Below are 13732 nucleotides of genomic sequence, written 5' to 3' on the forward strand. Positions count from 1 at the left end.
GGGGCTAGGTGTGAGTAACAGGACCCAAGTATTTGAGCCCAAGTTTTTAAGAGTAGATTTTTCTGTGAGCAAGAATGTGGTTGGTTTTTTTTTTTTGGTAATTTATGTAAATAAAGTGGGTTTGTTTTTTTAAAAAAAGGACTCTTCCAGAGCTCAGGTCTGGCTGAATGTGAGGGAAGGCGGCAGACCCTCACAGAGGGCAGGCCCACATCATGATACAGGAACCAGCAGGGTTGGGGGGCCACACAACACCCCCTGCTCATGTCCTGCCGGCCACAGGAAGGTCGTCACACAAAGGACACGGGGTGCAGCTCCAGAAACAGGATTTAATGACATGGCTCCAGGTCCTAGGAACCATTGGGGGCTTTGGGGCTGGGGGCTGCAACCCTCTGCTTCAAGGGGATGATGCAGATGCTGTTTTTGGCTTCTTTGATTCTCCACCATCGTCCGAGCCTGTAGATGACAGAGATGGGGGTCACCTTTCACCAAGCCTCATGGAGAGGGGGCCTGCGCCCCCAGGCAGGGCTGGGGAGGGGGGACGGTACCGGTGCTCCTGCCCAAGGCCGGCCACCAGAAAGTCACCAGCTGCTGAGAACTTGAGGCTGTTGACAAAACCCACCTGGAGGGAACAGGGCAGAGTGAGGGGGTCCTGCAGCTTTGTCCCGCTGCCCAGGGGCAGCCCCCAGTGAGGGACAACCCCCAGCCCAGCTACAATATCCCCAGCCTCCCCATCCATACCAAGGGGATGTCCCAGAGGGGCTCCAGTTTCCGAAATCCCTCACCGCACTTCCACAGCTTCACAATGGCACTGTGGGAGCCTGGGGTATAGAGAGGAGACTACCATGCACCTTGACCCGTGGAAGGGAGCAGGACCCCAAACCCCCGCTCCAAACCGCCTGCCGCTCACCTGTAGCCACGAGGTCACTGTTGCGCAGAGCGGCCACCGCCGAGATCCAGTATGGCTGCTGCAGGCCCTGGGCATCCTGCATGCCATGTGCTTGCCTGGCCAGCGCCAGCGGCTTCTTCTTCGTCAGCCCCCACAGGGCCACGGAGCTGTGAGGGAGGGGACGGGTGAGGGGGCCAAGCGGGCAGTGCCTGCCCAGCCTAGGCCTCAGCCCAGCACTCACCCGTCATCGGCGCCTGACACCATGTGCTCCTCATTGATGAGCTGGATACAGTCAATGGAGCCCCTGTGAAGAGAAGAGCACTACCACCAGTTACAAGCGTGCTCTGGGATCTTATTTAGGAACCCTATTTAGGGCCGACTGGGGCATCAGCATCCCCAGGTGCCGGCAGGCTCCCGGTGATGGTTGGCACCCGCAAACCGCTGCCCCAGCCAGACACACCTGCCCACAGCCCCCCTCTCCCATCCCACACCTACTGATGCCCAGAAAACACCAGCTGTGACTCCTCGGGAATCTTCCAGAGCCGCACGGTGCCGTCACGTCCCCCTGCCGTCACACAGCAATCCCGGCTCAGGCTGTCCAGCCCCGTGATGATGTCCTGGTGCCCGAACCTGGAGGGGAAGGTGGCAAAGAGCTGTGGTGGGCAGAGCACTCTGCCACCTCACCTCTCTCGGGGCTTCCAGAGCGTCCCATGGCAGCAGGGTCAGCAGAGTGTCCTCCCCAGGTCTTACAGGGTCTCCATGTATGCGTTCTCCGCCACGTTCCAGACCTTGACACAGCGGTCGTGGGAGCCACTGTACAGCTGGTGCGTGCCCTTGCGGAAGGACAGGCCCTGTGGACAGATGGACACGGGGGCAGTGGTGAGGGGTGCTGGGGAGGACAGTGCTGCCTGGCCCAGCAGGTGTTGTGGCCAATGCTGCAACTCACCGAGACGGCATCACGGTGCCCAGTGAAGATGTGCAGGCGCTTGCATGTGGCTGCGTCCCAGATCATGATCAGCTTGTTCCTGTCTCCCGTGGCCTGGCAGACAGCAGGGATGCCTGAGACCTCCCCCCTGGGGAACCACAGCCCGCTCCAGTCTCTGTTCCCACCCCATGTGCTTCAGGGGATCCGAGGGACCCACTTTTGACCCTGGCAGGGGGAGGGCTGGCTTTAAGCCAGCAAGGTACATCTGGGCATGAGACACCCCAGGACCCCAAAAGGAGATGTACTCCCCACAGCCACCTCTCCACCCCACGTGGCAGTGCCATTCTCCCCTCCTCATACCAGGTACTTGCCGTCCGACGAGATGGCCATGCAGAGGACCTGGGATGCATGGCCCATGTGCTGCTCCTCGGTGCCCTTCTTGCCTCCGGGCACCACGCACAGCTTCTTCCCGCTCTCTACCTCCCCTGCGAGAAAGGGATCACTATCACCTTCTGTGATCCTTCAACCACTCTGGAAAGCACCAATAAGCCTCCCACAGAGCCCAAAATGGTGCACATGCATGTCCTTGGAGAGACCAAGGCACTTTCCATGGGCACTCATGATCCTGCTGCTGCAGGGTCCCCGCAGGGTTCAGGCTGGGCAAACAGCCAGTTGCAGCCCCAAGGGAACACTTGCATTTGATGAGGGCACCATCCTTGGAAGCAGAAAAGATGAACCTGTCATCCGGAGAGATGACCAGGCAGGTGACCGGCAGCTGGTGTCCCCGCAGCACTCGGATGCTGGCACGATCTGGAGGCTGCACCTGCAGGGAGAGCAGGATGTGAGCTGGGCTGCCCCGGTCCCTTCCCCCGGCTAGGAGAAGGGCCCTGTCCTGTAGCTGGCACCACAACTCGGGGCGCTGGCCGTTGCTGAGTGTCCCCAAAAGCCCGCATTTAAGTCCAGCACCCCCAGCAATGTGCACTTACGTCTTTGGCGACCAGGCGCTGCAGACGGCCTTTCTGCTCGAGCTGGGGAAGAAGCAGGAGGCTCAGTGAAGCCAGCCCTGGCCCCGCGGGACAGGGGCACAGCCCGCTGCCACCACCGGGGCCGAGGGGATGCGTCCACCCCCCTGCTCACCACGTCCTCCTTCAGTCGGTCACCGATGAGATCCAGCGGCTCGGTCTCCTCTTCCTCCTCCTCCACCGCCCGCTCCTCCTCTGTGGTGGGCACGGGGCATGAGGGTCGGGCTCAGCGCCCGCGGCCGCCCCGCCGGGGCACCGGGCGGGACTCACCGTGCTGGCGGAGCTGCTCCAGGTACAGCTTGGCCAGGCGCAGCTTCTTCTCCTGCGGCGTCTCCTCCACCTCCTCCTCCGCCGCCTCCCGCCGCCGCCGTCCCAATGACGGGCTGCGGGGACACGTGTGAGCACCGGCACCGGCACCCCCACCGACACCCCCCCGGCGCAGCCCGTACCTCTCCGGCTCGGAGTCGCTGGACACCTCCTCGTCGACAGGCCGGCCGGCCGCCGCTCGTGGCCTCCTCTCGGCGCCCGGGACCTGCGGGACGAACCGGGGTGATGAACGGGGACGGAGACGGGCGCGAAGAAACCGGGCGCGAAGAAACCGGGCGCGAAGAAACCCGCCGCGACGACAGCCGCCGGGACAGCCCCTCTTCGGCCGCCTCCCGCCCCCGGCCCGGCGCGGCCCTCACCGCCGCCCGCGGCCGCCGCCGTCCCGCCGCCCCGCGCGGGGCCTTGGCCCTGCGGCCGCCCGCCGCCGCCATGCTGCTGCTGCCACACGTGCTGCCCGCCCCGCCCGCCTGCAGGCAGCCAGGCCACGCCCCCGCCCACACCTATTGGCTGTCGGCGGCCAGGCCCCGCCTCCCCTTCCCCGCTCCCGCTTCCTACCAGCGGGTCGCGCTGTCACTCGCGCTGGCCCCGCCCCTCAGCACTGAGCCCCGCCCTCTCCCCGCCCCCTCGGCGCGTCCCTGCCCCCGGAGCGCGGGGGGTGCCGGAGCGGGGCCGTGCGGGGGCTTTGCGGGGAGCAGGGTTCCCCCGTGACCCTCCCGCCTTGCCCCAGAGACCGGCCACCCCCTGCTGCAGAGCCCCAGGGCCCCGAACTCTGCCCCCCAGGACCCCTCACACTCGGCCCCACAGGCAGCGCAGCCGGTGTCCCCCACTCACCGGCACGGCGTGGTGGTGACGGTCCCAAATCACAATCGGCTTGTTCTGCTCCTCAGGGACCCTCGGCCAGCCCCAGCCGCGGGGCACGGCCTCCGGTCCCATCTTGTGTCCTTCACGGGGTCCCAGGAACCCGTCCTTGGCTCCACCAGGGGTGGGTGCAGGAGGACCTGTCCTGGTGTATACACTAAAGAAGCTAAAACCAGTTGTGACTGACCTGCTCCCCAGCAGCAAAGAGAGCCCCCCCCCACCCCGGGCCAGTCCCCCCTTTAGAACTGAGTGTGACCTTATGTGGTACAGAATACACCTTGGCTAGTTTTGGGTCAGTCTCCTGGCTGTGTCAACCCCCCAGCTACCCGTGGAAGTTAACCCTATCTCAGTCAACCCAGCACAGTCAGTGATGGGTCAATGATGTGGCAATGACAGGTGACCAGCGCGCTTCCCGAGGGAGAAACAGGCAAGAGTGTCACCGTGCCACCCGGAGCATCCTGGAGGGGCTGCCGGCCGCGCCGCTCTCCTATCTGGAGATTGCTCAAAGGCGACGGCTCCACAGAGGGCTTAGTTTTATGGTGTCATGTTTTACCGTTGCTCCTCTGACTTCTGACGTCCCTGGGCAGCAGCGGTTGCAGGGCCAGTGAGGATGGGTGGTGCGGGCAGGAGGCAGAGCTGCCCATGCTGCTGGGGACATGGAAAGGACAATGCTGCTGGAGCCAGAGCGTCGGTAGCTTTGTAGATCCCGGGCTTGACCACGTCAGCCCGAGGCAGCGCAGGTTCCTCAGATGGTGGGACACAGAAAAAGTGATTTACCCCAGCACGGCCCTGGAGGGAACGCTTCAGCTTCAGCTTCACCTTGGGCTCCAGCTCTGCCTTGGGCTTTTCCTTCCCTCTGTTTCACAGCTCAGCAGAGCAGGTGGTGCTTTGTAGCAAAGACAGCGTGTGGGAGGTGTTGCCCTGGGAAGAATGGCTGTCCTGCTGCTCTCGGGAGGATGCCGGCTCCTCTGGGGCGGAGGTCTCTTCTTTCAGGTTAGATTCAGGGTTGTCACATGCAGGGATGGGAATTAGACTCGATGATCCTTGTGGGTCCTCTCCCTACTCAGTACATTCTATGATTCTATGATTTTGGGAAGAAGAGACACTCCAGCCTGCAGAGTCCCAGGGCTGGCGCTGCTGCTTCATCTCTGCCTCCGCCATGCTCTCGGCAGCCATGCGCTCAACCATGGTGTGCGAAACCAGAAGCGCAGTCTTCCTCGTGCAGGGAGCATGGCTGTCTGAGTCGCTAGGGAGGAGACCTGATCACTGCTGTCGTTCATTTTCCCTTCAAGGACTGTGGGGACAAAGAGCAGAGGTGAGGTGACAGTCCTGTGTCCCCTCCAGGCAGGGCAGATGACACCTGTGACTCCCAGGGCCAGGAGGGAGCCAGGGGGTGGGTGGCTTGGCTGGAGGCTTCTGGTCAGGAATAGCCCCCCCTCCAGAAACACCCGTATTCCCATCAACGTGCCGGGAGGAGAGCCCCCATCGCCCACGCTTGGCGGGGAGCTCCACGCTGGGCTCCTTCCTCCTCCCCGCTGCCTTCACTCACTCTCTGTGATGTACTCCTGCTCCTTCTGATCATTTGTCTGCTGTTTGATGAGCCCTGGGGGGACACAGCGCATTGGGGACCCCGCTGTCTGTTGGGGATTGGGGGAGATCCCCACACAGCTGCCCGGGGAGGGCTGACCCCGGGGTGCAGCATTGGAGAGGGAAGAGGTGAGCCTCCTGCCAGCCCCACCTGTGCAGGCAGGGGTGGGAGGGGGTGAACGGGTGCCCATCGGTCCTGTGCAGGGACACGGGGACCCTGGGAGAGGGAGGAACCCCAGGGCTCATGGCTCACCGATGAACCTGACAGCCTGCTGCTGCAGGGGCTTCTGTGGGCTTTTCAAGTACAACTGGCTCGTGCGCACGTAGTTCCTGTAGTTGTGCTTTTCCTTGGACAGCTGGAGAGAGAAGGGCACCAGGTGGGTGCTGAGCTGCCCCTGGTCGGGCCCTACCCTCACCCAGGACCGCCCTCCTTCCCCCCAGCAGGACATTCCCAGCTCTCCGCGTGTGACATCAGGGTCTGGATGGAGCAGAGGGCTCCCTGGGGACGCTGGGTTGTCATCTTGGTTGCAGGTCCCCTTTGGGACCGTGGTGGCGAGGACAGCCTGGAGCAGTTTGCTGTGGGAGGGTGCGTGTCGCCGTGGGGGCACAGCCCTCTGTCCCTTGCATGGGACACGGGACAGCGCTGGCCCAGGCCAGATCTGGGACGTTGGGACTGTGCTTACCAGGAGCTCACTGATCCTCCATGCCTGTGCAGTCTTGGCCAGCTTCTTCAGCTGTTTCCACTTCAGGAACTGGCCAGCACAGCAGAGGGCTTCCTGTGCAGCCTGGCAAGCAGCAGAGATGCCACCGTCACCACCGGGGGCACGCAACCCTGTGTCCCCCCACTTGGCAGGCCTCAGAGCCTGTCCCAGCCTGTGCAGGGAAGACGCACCAGCTGGGGATTGATGCTGCCAGATGCAGCTAGACCTTATGGTGACACACATTGGAAGGGTGCAATGCCATCCTTGCCCTGCCCAAAGGACCAGTCAGGTTGGGAATCCCACCTGGGCCACGTTCCTGTCCTGGTCGTGCAGGTGAAAGCGCAGTGGCACCAGGCTGTCCCACACCTCCTGTTTCATCATCTTCTTTTCAGCTCCCACCACGAGCTCCATTATGTTTTGGAAGAGCTGGATGGAGAGCTCCCGCACAATGACTGACTCCTGGGGGAGAAGGGAAGGAAGACCTCAGCCCCAAGCCCATGGCGAGCAAGGGGCTGACATGGAGATGAACATCGCCAAAACGGCCGCAGGCAGCCCTGCTCCAAAAGGGAGGGAACTGCGGCATGCAGGTCTGCCCAGGCGGGGCTGGGTACCCTGGGGTTGAGGGAGACCCTGTGGGGCGGGCTGGGGGATGCTGCCGGGGCAGGGTGCGCGTCAGTGGGGCTCAGCGTGCCTGCCGTTATCTGCCACCACTGTCTCCATGCGGAAGGGAGGCGAAGCCGGCATGAGTCCACGTTGGGGGTTTGGGATGCAGCACGGAGCCGCCAAGGGCAGCAGTGAGGTCTGGGGGCTGTGGAGCAAAGCATCCCCCTGCGCAGCACAGGGGCTGTGGTGGGAGGCAGGAACGCAGTGACCCGAGGAGGAGGCACGGGGCTCTGCCCCAGCCTTACGTTGTCGAAGAGCGGCCGGAGCTTGGGAGCCAGCTGCAGGGCAGTGAGGCTGCTCGCCGTCCCCTCCAGCATCTGCAGCATGTTGCTGAGCACAGACAGGGCCATGGCGCTGGCATCACTGGCAGCATTGTTGTCAGCATCCTGCAGCAGCTCTGCGACGTGTGGCAGCAGGACGAGGGTTTTCTTTGCCTGTGTGAGACACGCCACCTCCTTTTTGTGAAGCAGCAACCAATTGCAGGGGGGAAAGCCCTCTCCGCAAGCACCGGCCTTCCTGCTGGCTTCTCAGCAGGCAACGTGGGTTCTGAGGGTAAGGTCCCGTCAGGCAGGGCTCACCGGCATGGCGGTGGGAAGAGCAGGGTGCAGAGGGGAAGGACGGATGGCACTGGCTCCTTGCCAGCCCCTCGGCTGCCCCCTTCTCCACCAGACCCCCTGGCCAGGCTGCTGGGCAACCGGCACTGCCTGGAAAGCTGCCTGAGCTGCCAGCAGCCCCCGCCACAGCTGCTGCATTTCACCCCGCAGCTCAGCATCCCCTGGCCAGGCTCTGCAGAACCCACGCTCACATCCCTGCTGGGACGTGCTGGCAGCAGGAGCCTGTTCCTGCAGGCACTGATGCCTCTCTCCTTGCAGGGCGAAGGGCTGGGCAGGCGGGAGAGCTGGCAGCAGCCAGCACAGCTCCCCATGCCCAGAAAAGCACCAGCCACTGTGTCACCCACTGTTCCACCCTGGACTGCTGTCCCCTCCTCACCATGCTGGGCTTCGCCATGAGCTTGAAGATTCCCCTGAGCACCAGGCTGGGCATCCCCAGGCACTTGCTCTGCAGGCACTTGGGGAAGATTGTCAGTGCACAGTCCAGGTCTTCTGTGAGGTCAGAGCAGTCCAGCATCTGCAACACAGGCAGCAGGAGCTGGCGTGGTGCGGTGCTGGCTCTGACCCCCAGCTCAGGGTGAGGGTGCCGGAGCAAGGCCCAGCCTGTACGGAGGCAGCAGGGCTTGTGGAGAACCTCCATGCCCCACACCGCACCGCACCGCTTGCTTGCCTGCTCCTGCGTGGTAGCAACTGGAGCCCGCCCGCCAGCCCAGCTCCCCAGTCAGTGGTGGGCATGGGAGAGCCAAGTGTCCGAGGAAGCTTGGAGCGGTGACATTAGGCTCACCTCAACAAAGAAGACCATGGCCACCATCTCCCAGCCAGAGTACTGCACACTGAGGAGCTCTGCCAGATGGCAGAAGATCTTGGAGAGCAGGGTTTTTTCGATATTCATCATCTCCCTGGCAGGGGAAGGAGGCACTGTCAGGCCTGAGCCAGCCGGGCACATCTCTTTGGGGTTTGCACCAGGCTGGACATCACCAGTCTGCGGCAGTTTCTCCAAGCAGTGGGGACCCCCCTGCCATCAGTCCCTAGGGATGGGGTGGCACGGGATGCCCGGTCCTCCAGGAGTGGGGAGAAGGGGCTCTCACCTGGCCACGATGCCCACGCCCATGAGGTGTCCCTGGTTGCTGAGCAGGGCATCCCAGCCACCCTGCGCCTCGATGGCCAGCACCTGGCTCTCCAAGCCCACGCTGCAGAGCAGCATCCTCAAGAGCTGAACTGCAGACCTGCACAAGGAGAAATGCCCAGCTCGCAGCAGGACCACCGGCTTGGATCCGGGTGGCTGGCAAGGATGGGAGGACAGGGATGCAGCACCTGATGGGACTGAGCAGACCCTCTGGGTCCTCCACCCAAAAGATCTGCACCTCCTCGTGCGTCAGCTCCTCGGTGAACGACACTTGGCAAAGCAGTGCCAGGAAAAGCTGGGGGAAAATCTCCTGGGCCTCAGCCTGGAAGGTGGGCTCTGGGAGGATCTTGCTTATCATCCGTGCTGCCTGCAGAAGACACCCAGACACCGAGATGTCCTTGTGTGCCCATGGGGAAGTCAAGACTTGAGGTGGGCAGGGAAGGGGAGCAGGGGCCCCAGAGAGCTGGGAGCAGCCCTGGAGGTCAGCGAGGCCCCATCCAGCAACCCACAGCCAGGGAGAGGACGCGCGGGTCGTCCAAGGTGGTCATCTTGTGCCACGACTTGTTCATCAGCCTGTTGAGCAGGTCCTGCAGCACCTTCTTTGCAGTCTGGGGCTCAGAGACTATCACCTTCCACATGGCCACGGCAACACTGTGGGGACGTGGGGCTATGTCAGCAGGGATGCTCTAGAGGATGGCTGGGCTGAAGTCCCTCAGGAGGGTCTTGAGGCCCCTCTGCCAGTGTGAGAGGTGCCCCAAGGGCTGGAGGGCCCCGTACTGGGTGCACGTTGGGGAGCACTGCAGCAGGCTGGCCACCACGTCTCTGAGGTGCTTGTCCATCAGGCTCTGCAGGGCTCTGTTGATGCTGTTGCAGGCCAGTTCTTCTGTGATGGAGGGCAGGTTCCTGTAAATGGCCCCCACGATGTTCTGCACCTGGAGGGGAGAAGACATGGGTTGGAGCGGGGCTGTCAGCAGGGCAAGCATGGCTATTTCCTCAGTTCCCGCTGGGAGCTGCTTCTGTTCCCATTGCAGTCTGACAGCTTGAGATGCACCAGCCAGGCGTGGAGCCGGGGGAGGAACCATCCCCCAGTGGGCTGGAGCATTGGTCGTGCCACCCATGGGCTACTCACCTGCCCCGGGTAGAAGGTAGAGCCGCTCACAAGGGTTTCCAGCATGTAGGCAGCCAGGCTGGTGCTGTAGTCACTTGGGCTTCTCATGTTCTTGATGGCTATGAGAATGACGTTTGCCCGGCTAGAGGGCTTGAGGTATTTTGTAAAAAGCTGCAGGACGAAGAAGAGGAGGGGAGATTTGTCACCTGGAACGTCACCCAGACCATCTTGGCTGTGCAGTGAGAGTGGGACGCACAGCCGGGCTGCACTGGGGAGGAGACCAAGGCTGGGGTCAGAGTCCCACAGGGAAGCCAAGCTTGCTGCGGGCCTTTGCCTAGCCCCTGCTCAGGAACAGAGTGAGCCCCCCTCATGCCCATGCATCATAGAATCATAGAATAGTTTGGGTTGGAAGGGACCTTCGCAGCTCATCTAGTCCAACCCCCTGCCATGAGCTGGGACATCTTCACCCAGATCAGGTGGCCTTGAACGTCTCCAGGGATGGGGCATCCACCAGCATTCTGGGCAAGCTGTTCCAATATTGTACCACCCTCATTATAAAAAGTTTTTTCCTCATGTCAGATGTCCCTTCACTCACGCTGATGCCCCTGGCCAGGAGCTGAAGGCACTTCTTACCTTAAAGCTTTCTCTGGCATAGCTGTTTAGCTGGTGGGAATGTCTCTCTTGCCAGTGCTCCAGGTGCTGCTGCTGCTCTGAATTATCCAACTCAGGCCACCTGCCTGTGGAGGAGCAAAAGCAGGGTGCTCAGAGAAGGGGTGCAGAGCTGGAGGTGCAGTCTGAAAGCATTGGGCAGAAAAGTTGCTGGCAAAGAAAGAGGGCACCCAGACACATCTGGGGAGCAGACACCCAGGGAGGGTCTGGGACTATGGCAAGCCAGGGCAAGGGAAAATGGCTTTTCAGGCTGCAGGCAGGCAGGTTTGATCAGGCTTTCTCTCAGCAAGGAGAGCGGCCCCTGGCTGCCCGTGCCTGGGGCGGGCACCCAGCCTGACATTTCTCTTACGTTTCTGCGCCAGGATGAATTTGTGCAGGTGAAAGAGAGCTCGTGTAGCCTCCTCACAGGTCCTCTGGTTCTTGCAGGTGCAGCAGAGGGTGAGGTGCCCCACCAGCCTCCCCAGCATGGGAAATTGCTGTGCGTCGTAGCACTGATGCGGCAGCGATTTCCGTTGGATGGAGCAGTGGCATATCTGGGGGAAGAGAGGTAGTGCGGGCACAAGGTGAACCCGGGCAGCAGCTGAGCCCCCGCTGCTCCCAGGGCAGCCAAGCAGCAGCCCAGAGCAAGGCAGGGCTGCCGGAGCCAGGTTGCTGCCTGTGCCTGGGGCAGCCCTGCCCTGCTCTGGCAGAGAGCGCGCAGAGGACAGGGGCAGGGCAAAGCCCCCCACTCCTGACCTCCTGCCGACAGGGTGCCCAGCTTCCCTGAGAAGTGCTGGGGCTCAGGGGCACAGGGATGGGGGACTGGGGCTGCCCAGAGCAGGAGCTCGGTACCTGTGTCAGGGGATGGGTGCTGATGAATTCAACCAGACTGGCAATCTGTGCCACAGCCCTCTCCTGCACCTCTGTTGTCTCGGAAATGGCGAAGGGCAGCAGGAGCTAGGAGAGGAGGAGAAAAGCTGCTGCTGTGCCAGGGAGGTGGCATGGCACAGCACGTCACGGCCCGGCTTGCTGTGGGGCAGTGCATGGCATGGGGCACGTGTCCTTCTTGCCCCTCGCAGCAACCTGCTGTGGCCAGGCAGGTCACTGCGTCCTGCTGCTGCCTCTGCTGCCTTCCACTTCACCCTGAAAAAACGTCCCTGCACCCCCACCCAAGGACCCCGAGGCTTTGGGGTGACCAGCTCCCTAGGAACCTGTGGTCAGGGCTCTGGGATATGGCCCATGGTGGAGCCAGAGGGTGAAAGCCCCAGGGCTGGGCTCCCCTTGCCACACAGGCAGGTCCACCTGTGGTGGGCTGGGGCACGAGGAGAAGGGGCTCTGGCAGCAGCCAGGAGGCAGGCGGCTGGTGGGGGAGGCATGGCGGGGAAGGAGGGATGTTTCCTGCCTCTGTCCTTGCACCAGGTGCTGAGGGGGCACCGCTCAAGCAAGGGGTCACTGCCCATGGGGGTCCTGTGCCAAGGTCAGACCTCCAAGATGTTCTGCAGCTCCTGGAAGCCGAGGTTGCCAGCACTGGACACCAGCGCTTTCAGCATGTTGTCCATCATGGCCAGGGTCTGCAAGGGGGACAGAGTCTTGGGGGCAGTCCTGGCAGCCTGGTGGGGGCCGGCTGTGGCCATGCAGTGCCCAGGAAGGGGCCTGAGGCTTGGAAAGCTCCCCATGGTTCACCCCATGGCATACCTGGGCGCAGACAGACTCCTCGGTGGCCTCCTCTGGAGGCAGGCAGAAGATGCTGCTGAAGCAGACTTGGAGGAGGCTGCTCTTGTCCTCCTGCAGAAGCAGCTTCACTTCGCTGCAGGGACAGAGAGGTGCTCTTCAGACCCGGCAAGGGGGAGGTGGACACCGGGGTTGGAGACCTGGCCTGATCCCCGTGCTGCGAGGGGCATCTCAGCCTCCCATGACACTGACACTCGCCTTCCGGGGCAAAACCCTGCGGAACCCCCTGCCCTGCTGTTTGCCTCCCTCTTGGACCCAGGACTGGGGATCTCCCCCACCTGGGACTGGTGCCATTGGGGCCACCCAGCACTGGGGAGACGAAGCTGAGGCCCGGGGCAGGTACCTCATGGAGGAGATGGCCAACATGGCTTGCTGCCGCACCGCCATGCTCAGCTGGTCAGGGGGCTCCTCTCGCACCAGCTCCTGAGGACCAGAGCAGGGTGGGATGAGTTGGGTTGCGATGGGGCAGTCTCCCTCACCCAGCAAGAGCTTGCGGGGCTGGCAGAGCCTGGGAGCCCCCATCCAGGCACCCCCTCCCCACCCAGCACCCAGTGGTCCCAAGCCCCATGGTGGGAAGGGCTGTGCCCACCTCAGAGCCACATGCACTGGCCAAGGGACCTGCAAACGTCCTTGGCTCCAAGCCCTGGCTCCAGCCAGGCCACCCAGGTGGCTTTGAAGCACCTCCAGAGATGGAGACCCGGAGCAGTGCTCATCCACCCCCCGGCCTGGCCGAGCCCTCTCCCGCCCCCAGGGCTGTGCCGCTGCCGGTCCCCTCACCACAATCATCTCCACCATCTCCTCCTGGCAGAAGTACAGCATGGCCCATGCCATGGATTTCATGGTGCACATGCTGTTGCTTTTGCTGATGGTGTTGCAGGCAGATATAATGGAGTCCAGGAACTTCATCTTCTGGTCCTCTTGCTGCCAGCCAGGGAAGGTGCAGATGGACAGGACAAACAGGATCAGGGAGGAGAAATGGTTGAGGAGGGCCCAGCACAGCCCCTGGCACCTTGTGAGCACGCGACGAGGGCAGAAAGATCAGCCAGGAGACATGGGTGCAGCCTCATAGAAATGGCCCCAGATACCTTTGGTCGGTTGTTGAGGAAGGCTCGGATGGTGTCCAGGGGGTCTTCCTTCCTGGGCACAGCCGAGGTGGGCCCAGAGACAGCAGGCGCGGCTGTGGGGCAGGCAGGGGGGAACAGCTGAGCCCTCTGCCCAGCTCCCAGGGATGCCACCAGCCCTGGCTCAAGGCTGGGACACTGGTGTCCCCTGTGCTGGGACAGCGCAGGGCGGGCAGCCCCTGCCTGCAGCGCCTGCACACTCACCTGCCGGCAGCGGCTGCACCTCGCCTGAGTCTTCGGGCTTGGGACTGGACCTGGGAGCTCGGGTCTCGCTGGGCTTCACGCAGGCCAGACTGGGGGTGTTGGGGGATCTCTCCGCCATCCTACGGGAGGGAGGGAGGAAAGCAGTGAGGGGCACCCCACACCACACAGGGCTGCCCTGCCAGGGCAGTGAGGCAGAGGCGGCTGCATTCGGGGG

At 63.0% G+C, this 13732-nt stretch overlaps 1 protein-coding gene across 2 annotated transcripts; it reads right to left on the bottom strand.

Moving 5' to 3' along the window:
- Positions 1–286: 286 nt before the first annotated feature.
- On the bottom strand, positions 287–3600 carry RRP9 (ribosomal RNA processing 9, U3 small nucleolar RNA binding protein). Of its 2 annotated transcripts, XM_065642283.1 has the most exons (15): positions 3520–3600; positions 3283–3365; positions 3104–3216; positions 2949–3028; positions 2798–2839; positions 2508–2634; positions 2172–2296; positions 1833–1925; positions 1637–1737; positions 1382–1516; positions 1128–1190; positions 908–1053; positions 739–818; positions 546–619; positions 288–453 (listed from the first exon to the last, which is right to left on the bottom strand). In XM_065642283.1, the coding sequence occupies exons 1-15, from the start codon at positions 3589–3591 to the stop codon at positions 348–350; spliced, it is 1440 nt and encodes a 479-aa protein (XP_065498355.1). In that variant the 5' UTR covers positions 3592–3600; the 3' UTR covers positions 288–347. The 2 variants fall into 2 exon arrangements, with proteins under 2 accessions (XP_065498356.1, XP_065498355.1); XM_065642284.1 differs by lacking the exon at positions 1128–1190 and having other exon boundaries at positions 287–453.
- Positions 3601–13732: the final 10132 nt, after the last annotated feature.

This window comes from Caloenas nicobarica, chromosome 11, assembly GCF_036013445.1.
Source record: "Caloenas nicobarica isolate bCalNic1 chromosome 11, bCalNic1.hap1, whole genome shotgun sequence".
In the NCBI taxonomy this organism is placed as follows: domain Eukaryota; kingdom Metazoa; phylum Chordata; class Aves; order Columbiformes; family Columbidae; genus Caloenas; species Caloenas nicobarica.